The following is an 8,030-nucleotide window of genomic DNA, read 5'->3' on the forward strand; positions in this document are numbered from 1 at the left end:
CTGAATTAGTCATCAGTTTATGCCGGTTTCTCAATAAGATTTGTTTTGATTAATTGTACCAGTTTGTGTCTAAATCCTCTCTCTTTGTCTGGGTAATAGACTAGATACGCTGGGCTGTTCTTGTCATATCCCAGGAATATACCCTATTCACATCTGGAATGTAGTTTTTTTTGAGGTCATGTTTGCACACGACAGTCTGAACGAAAAATCTGCATTTCAGACAGATCTGATTTTCTCCCAGTCAGCACGAACTAATGTGTATTTTTGGACAGTAAATGGCCAAGGCTTCAGGTAATCTGTTTCTTAACAGAGGACATCTACCCGTATCAAAAATGGCTCTCCACTACTGTTCAATTGTACCATTCTGACAAGGAGAATACGGGAATGAAGCCTTGGGTCTAACACCCTTATTCCTCAAGAGTGATTGGAAAGCCTCTCCCATGTACTCAGTACCATTATGTGACCGTATACACTGGACTTCACCATAGGGTGCACAGTCTGACAGGAATCTCACTGCTGCCAACAATTTTTCAGATTTGTTTTAAGGAAGTAGACAAATACTGCTCCTGAGAAGTCAACTGTAAAGACTTCTATAATGACTGGATCAATTGGACCTGCTAAGTCAGTATGTACCAGGTGTAGGGGAACTTTAGCATCAGGTTTCTTTTCTTCTCTTGTTAACAAATTTTCCCTCAATACAAACATCACAGTCTTTTGTCATATCACTTGTGATTTTCATCCCATTAACAATACCCAATAACTGCAACACAACATCAACATTACGGTGTCCTGGAATTTCATACCAGGCTTAACATTACAAGATAAACTGACTTTCTCTGTCTGCTACAGTATGTTGTTAATAAAACTATCATTACACTGTTTCTGTTGATTTACAGTCCTCAGGTAGTACAACTCCATCACCAAATATTACATTATCAGGGTACTGCATATTGGAGCTCGACCGATCAGAAATTTTTGTCACCGATACAGATTTAAAAAAAATGTAAAAAGTCTGATTTCCAGTAACAGGTATTATAAGCCGATAAAAGCTCCTCCCCCAGATCAAATAAATAAATAAATAAATAAAACCTTAAGTGCAAAAATGTTTAATAAAAAACATGCATATAAATGAACTGTTTCTAAACAATATCCAGAAAAAGTAACAAAAACAATATATATATATATGTATCTTAGTAACAACGTAACTAACACTTAAACTCTAATTCAACAAAACTCAACATTAGAAATAAATAAAAGAAATTCTGCAGTTCATTATAAAAACTTCACATTAACTCCTCAAACAAACAAACAAGGAGAGCTGCAAGAAACGACAATCCTAAACAGGTGAGTGGGAACTGCCATGTTTCTGGTTCACGGACGAGAAAGTGATAATAGTCTGAAAAGCCTTCCTGTACAGAGAGATGGGAAAAGAAAAAAAAAACATGGTTAAGAAAATGATGGTGGTGGTTAATTATACTAATTCTGCTTTTTCGACGTCAGCAACAATCAACAGAACAATAATAAACAGAATAAAGAAGGCAGACCTCTCAGCCACCCACAAAAAGCAGTGACTAGAATGACTGCTACCACAGTCAGTTCAGGAAAAGTTCATCTCATTCCCAAACAATGGCTAACTGAATGAAAACCTAGAGTACACTTTGCATAGCTCTTTTGAGCACGTTTTCAAACTAGGTTACAGGATCAAGTACTACACCAGAAATAGGTACTTATATGGTAACTTAAAACTAGCCATCACCCACAAAAAAGATACAAAAAAAACCCACGACCCCCACTCTCAGATCTTAAAAATAATCACATTATAAAACTATGAAATAATAGCAAAAGTGTTGTGCATACCCAAGCTCTATTTTTCACAATCCAATCCTTACAATGTTTAAGCAGTAAGGCAGACATGAGGTCTGCCAAGGGCAGGATGCAATGCTCCTGGTTGACTTGCTTTAGGCGCTTGGCTACAACTGACCCATGTATTATGAAGCCCAGAACATATCTCCATTTCATTTCTCTCCCGGTGAGCGTAACTTGAGCAAGAGTGGTCACATACTCAGGGAGTTCCTTCTGGGAGACATCGATACTTTCCAGAAGCTCTGGAGACGAAACAGAATGTATAATTAAAACCCTACAAGATTTTAAACTTATTTGATATCCTACGTAGGAAGATGATCGGAAGAAACAGCATTTAGTAAAGCACTCCATGTGGTCTGTCCAGCAACCATGGAAATGTATTCAACACACTGAAATAGTAAGTAAACTTCCAAAAACTGATGTTTAACTGTCAAGACTCTGCTACCTACAAATGAGGCAAAGGTGAGTGAAAGATAAAGATTTCACTGCAGCTCAAAGCATTAGTATAATCACTGAATAAACTAATAAATAAAACACATAATGAAAGGTAATACTTTAATGCAATTGGAGCACTATACGGAAAAAAATCCCTTTTTTTTTTTTATATATTCCTGCCGGGCTTCTATTAAACAACCAAATTTAAAATTTAAACAGTCAGTCAAAGACAAGAAAAATGTATTACAGCGTATAGAAATATGCTAAACACCACTAACATTTAACTTCAAAATAACAACAACATCTCAACACGATTTCAAAACAAGGGAATTTGATTAAAAACCTTTGATCGCATATTAGACATCCATCCATTATCCAACCCACAATATCCTAACTACAGGGTCACGGGGTTCTGCTGGAGCCAATCCCAGCCAACAAAGGGCACAAGGCAGGAAACAAACTCCGGGCAGGGCGCCAGCCCACCGCAGGGTGCACACACACACACCAAGCACACACATTAGGGACAATTTAGGATCACCAATGCACCTAATCTGCATGTCTTTGGACTGTGGGAGGAAACCCATGCAGACACGGGGAGAACATGCAAACTCCACACAGTGAGGACCCGGGAAGTGAACCTGGGTCTCCTAACTGCAAGGCAGCAGCGCTACCCACTGCGCCACCGTGCCGCTCGCACATATTAGACAAGTTCACAATTACCCAACCCCCATTTTTTGGGGAAAAAAAAAATGTTTACTTGTGCACACAGGCTTCCATCATAATACATGACCTACCTATGTTTTGAAAGTTTGTTAGAATAAAGAGTCTTTTGCGCTTAAGTATTTTAAAATTTTATATATATATATATATATATATATATATATATATAGTGGAGGTTGGGTAATTGTGAACTTGTAATGTCTAACATGTGAACAAATGTTTTTGAAAAATGACCTAGCCTTTGTTTTGAATTCATGTATAATCCAAGCTGGTCTAGTACAACTGTAATGGTTTTTGATTAACATCTTCACCTGATCCTTAAAACTGCATTCCAGCACTCTGTCTCCTCTTGAGCTTTAGAAAAGCTTTAGAGTGATACCTTGATGACTGTGTAATTAATGCTGTGCAGGAGTGATTTGTTTTAAAAGACACTACATCAGTCTTTCCAGTCCAGAATCCTCTACCTGCACAGATGGTCACCCCAGACTTATCTTGGTTCTCTACACCAAGGGATTCATTTTGATACTGTGGGAAAACTTTTATCACAGTCTTCCTTTCTGTGCTCTTCAGATCGCTAAAAAGTTGTTAGTTACTTTGAAATTGACAAATTGTTTTATGAAAGCATGGCTATTTTCCCTTCCTACATGGACAGGTTCTGGCTGTCATATGTAGCAATGACATATGGAGCAACAACAACCTACTAACGAAGGAAACTCTGGACTCATGCTGTGATAGATACAGAAATGTATTTCTAAGTGATGATCCAGCAACAGAATGTGGCACAGAATGAGTAATAGACATTTCTTTCATGCTTACCCAAATGCTTTTTTTGCGTTTCCTCCCACTGTCCAAAGACATGCAGGTTAAGTGAATTGGCTTTATTAAATTGGCCTGTGTGTTTACTAAGACATGGGTCCTGGAGGGCTGCAGTGGCTGTAGGTTTTCATTCTAGCCATCTTCTTAATTAGTGATCAGTTTTGGATGTGAAGTAACTTGTTTTGCCTTTGTTTTAATTAACTTGGCTGAGGCCCCTTAGTTGTTTCTTTTTCCTTAATTAGCAGCCAGCCACACAATAATGAGACACAAAACGACCTGCCACATGACCAGCTAACCTGTGCCCATCACACATTATGTGGAAATAAAGAAAGGTGAAGGTCTCAGTATGGCTGATCTCCAAAGTCACCAAAACAGTCTGATTTGATGTGTTCTTAGAAAAAACAGAAAATCAACAGCTCTGGACATGTCTACTGTAGCAGAATGAGAGCAGCAACAAGCTGTGGAATTAAATAACGGGTTTAATTAACAGCAAGATTCTCATCAAGAACGTGGTTGGAGGGAAACTGGTTGGAGTTTGAAGCCCCAATTTAGCTGGTCATCTGTTGGCTCATTTCACACCTCATTTCAGTTTGGCTGTCATTTAATGATGAAAAGAATCAATTCAGAAGACTGAATCCTTAAAAACAGGGCTATTAAACTCAAGGGAAAAGAAGTTAACTAGTAGTGAAACCTGGTCACTGTATTAGGAAAAGGGTTAGAATGAAAACCTGCAGCCACTGTGGCCTTCCAGGCCTGGAGTTTGATATCCGTGGAGAGATGGAATGGCATCCTGTCCAGGTGTTATTCCTACTTTGCGCCCAGTGATGGCTGATTAAAGACCAATAGGCTCCAGCTGCACCACAAAACCACACCCTGGATAGGTGGTTAAAAAAATGGATGTATTTTTAAATTGTAACCTATTAATCAGAGGCCGACAAGTAATAATGAAAATGTGAAGCTTCCTAACAATTCCAGTTACATGTTACAATAATGTAATCAAAAAAGCATGAAAAAAAGTTATTACAATTGATCTTAATATCAGTGTTCTCAAACTATGTTGTCAAATACTTAAAATATAAAGCAGGGAATTGAACTAGCTTAAGACTATTGTTAAAGATTTTGGAATAAATGCATTTTGTCCGTATCGGTGTGCATCACTTTGTATTACCTCCACTGACACAGACTATTTCCACTCATTAAGGCAGCGTGAACTTTCAAAGGACTTCTGACACCACCCATACAAACACTGATGATGCTTCGAGTTTGTTGTTGTGGCTGAATTTAAGTTAGTGTTATAAACTAGTGTGATACAGCAAGGTGTGCTCGGTGTATTATTTTTGGTCAAGAATACTTAATGTATGTGCAGCATACACAAGTCATACATGTACTAACATAAAACACATTAAATATGTGTATTAGAAAATATGTAAAAATAGAAAATACTTGGACATTATTACTTTATAAAGTAGGAAACCTTGGTCACAATTACTGTACATATACATAAATATGATAAGAAATAACTTGTAAAGTGCCTATACTGTACGCAACCAACATCAGGGACATTTCAAGTTTGCTTAGGCTGAAGCACGTGGGACGTTTGCAATCACTTGGAAAGATTACACATTTTTTTTTCCTTTTTCATTGATTTGAACAGCAAACAGGTTTATGCACTGTTGGTTAATAAAATGGCCAATGGTATAACCTGTAGTATGCTGAATACGGAATAATTGGTGGCTGCTTTCCAGACTTACGCTGTTACTTGGATAGACAATGATTTCGAAATTTTATATATGGTAAATATACATTCTACAAACAAAATTAAATAAATACGCAAATAAAAAATACTGTGAAATGTGACAAATAAATGCTAGTATAAATGTGTCATTAAACGTTGTGTTGCTTTTTTCTTAAAGTACATACTTAATTGCATCATATCATGTCAACAACAAACTCTGGACAAGATGACAGATCATCGGTGGGCGAACAGACACACGCCCACGCAGAGCCAACTTTGTTGAGTGAAAACGGCAGTGTTAATATCAAGGCATCTTTCGTGTGCTTAGTTACTTAAATAAAATGCCTTAGTGTATTTTTATGCTCACGTTTTACGTTATTTGTCACGTTTCGCTGTGCTTTTCTTCCCGCATTATTTTTTGTCGGAAATACTCTTCAATATTATAATAATAATATTATAAGATAATATGACTCAGGGCGGCACGGTGGCGCAGTGGGTAGTGCTGCTGCCTCGCAGTTGGGAGACCTGGGGACCTGGGTTCGATTCCCGGGTCCTCCCTGCATGGAGTTTGCGTGTTCTCCCCGTGTCTGCATGGGTTTCCTCCGGGCGCTCCGGTTTCCTCCCACAGTCCAAAGACATGCAGGTTAGGTGGATTGGCGATTCTAAATTGGCCCTAGTGTGTGCTTGGTGTGTGGGTGTGTTTGTGTGTGTCCTGCGGTGGGTTGGCACCCTGCCCAGGATTGGTTCCTACCTTGTGCCCTGTGTTGGCTGGGATTGGCTCCAGCAGACCTCCGTGACCCTGTGTTCGGATTCAGCGGGTTGGAAAATGGATGGATGACTCAGGCGCCGCCGTGAGTGGCAGCCTTTCCAGCTGCTCCGTGTATGACTTTATCTTTTTACATTTTTTCTGTATTTTTCTCTATTTCACTGTTAACTCCTGCCACTTTCTTTTATGTGGACTCGTTCCCTGGACACTTTTTACTACTTGGACATGGATTTTTACACGCCAAGACTCGTCTATTCAAGTAATTTTGTGAATTTCCCCTTGGGATTAATAAAGTATCTGTCTATCTTCCTATTAATACTACCACCCCCATCCTTTCCACAGGTTGCAGCGAGAAGAGTCTTTTCCTTCAAGACACCTACTCCAACGCTTACCGTTAAACCATGATTTGTTGTTTTCGATTATTCGATCCCCAGCAAGAACAAGGATGTCATAAGGTTTTCTTCCAGAGCGGCTACATGAGTGGGGCAATCCGGCTGATCGGAATAAGTAAGCCGCAATCAGCTCCCGGGTTTCCTTCTCTAATCGGGGAACAGGCCTGGGTCCACACTGAACGCTGTCCACGGGTCTTGAAGTCGCATCCCGTGTAGATGGACGACAGCTGTCCACATTGGCGCCCTCGCCCAATTCCAAGCAATTCTTCGACGATAACTTCTGAAGCTGTGAGACCGAATCCGCCTCTTCCAAATTATCGTCAAACTTGCCATCCTCAAGCCTCCTTGACATCGTTTGCGTGCTTTTCGAAAAGTAAGACATTGTCTTTTTTTTGCGCAAGATCTATGGTGTAGAGTTTAAAAACGGGAACTTTTACAAGCAATACTGTAAACTTTCGGCGGCAAATCAAGAGAAGGAAAACTTTCCTTCTTCCGTGTAATGTACAGGTTGTTTCGAGATGCTACGCTAATCGCACTGAAACGTAGTGATGGGCCGCTCGATACTCAGGTTTTTTTCACTGTGTCGAACTTTCGAGGCGCTGCTTCAAATGCGCCCGTCACGTGATTTTGAGTCACTCTAGCGTAATGATGTCATTGATATCCGCGCAGTCAGCTGTCGATTTGGTCATTCACTAGTCGGCCGAAGTGCTTTGGTTCAAAGCGTAAAAGCAGTTGTTCCTGTTACAGCGATAAGGTGCGCAAACCCGAGTTCAAATCCTAATTGGGGCTCGTATATGTTAAAATAAGGATTTTGTATAAAGCAGTTAAGTAGTACTTGTCTGAAAGTTAACAAATATATTTTGGAGACGTTATGAACGATTTACATGGGGCACCTTTTTCCTTGGTGTGGAATCGTGTCCACCTGGAATCTGTAACAAATTAATGAGCATATTTTGCGTAAGGTAGCACGTATTATAACAATCCAGAATCTATTCTACCCCATGTCGATCATATCAGAGAGGCTAAGAAACGCTTCACTAAAGCCGACGTGGTCATTACACCAGTATATGCGCAAGACACTATCATTAAACGTTTTTACTATTCAGTGATTCCCAGATCTGTAGCTGATTTGTATTATTGATTTCCAAAAAGCAATGTGAGTAAAAGCGTGTGCTGCATAACTAATGACATCTGTCTTTAAAACAGAATCAGCGCCATCAACAGTGTCTTCTGCAATTTTAGGAAAGCCTCGGGATTTCAAAAAAGTTGTAAAGAAACTTTGCAAATTCATCCAAAGGTGAAC

General features: G+C 39.4%; 1 protein-coding gene across 1 annotated transcript; it reads right to left on the reverse strand.

Annotated features, from left to right (window-relative positions):
- Positions 1–1,283: 1,283 nt before the first annotated feature.
- LOC114661576 (induced myeloid leukemia cell differentiation protein Mcl-1 homolog) lies at positions 1,284–7,336 on the reverse strand. The gene is made up of 3 exons (XM_028814710.2): positions 6,728–7,336; positions 1,858–2,105; positions 1,284–1,409 (listed from the first exon to the last, which is right to left on the reverse strand). Exons 1-3 carry the CDS (start codon positions 7,107–7,109, stop codon positions 1,284–1,286), a joined length of 756 nt encoding a protein of 251 aa, XP_028670543.1. The 5' UTR covers positions 7,110–7,336.
- Between the last annotated feature and the right edge of the window lie 694 nt (positions 7,337–8,030).

This window comes from Erpetoichthys calabaricus, chromosome 12, assembly GCF_900747795.2.
Source record: "Erpetoichthys calabaricus chromosome 12, fErpCal1.3, whole genome shotgun sequence".
In the NCBI taxonomy this organism is placed as follows: Eukaryota; Metazoa; Chordata; class Cladistia; order Polypteriformes; family Polypteridae; genus Erpetoichthys; species Erpetoichthys calabaricus.

What these genes read in the sequence shown, in the direction of transcription:
- LOC114661576 (XM_028814710.2), bottom strand. Translation starts at nt 7,109, where the DNA reads ATGTCTTACTTTTCGAAAAGCACGCAAACGATGTCAAGGAGGCTTGAG. An exon ending in CAACAAATCATGGTTTAACG is followed by an intron (nt 2,106 to 6,727) that starts GTAAGCGTTGGA and finishes TTTCGTCTCCAG; the next exon opens with AGCTTCTGGAAAGTATCGAT. An exon ending in TTGTGAAAAATAGAGCTTGG is followed by an intron (nt 1,410 to 1,857) that starts GTATGCACAACA and finishes CTCTCTGTACAG; the next exon opens with GAAGGCTTTTCAGACTATTA.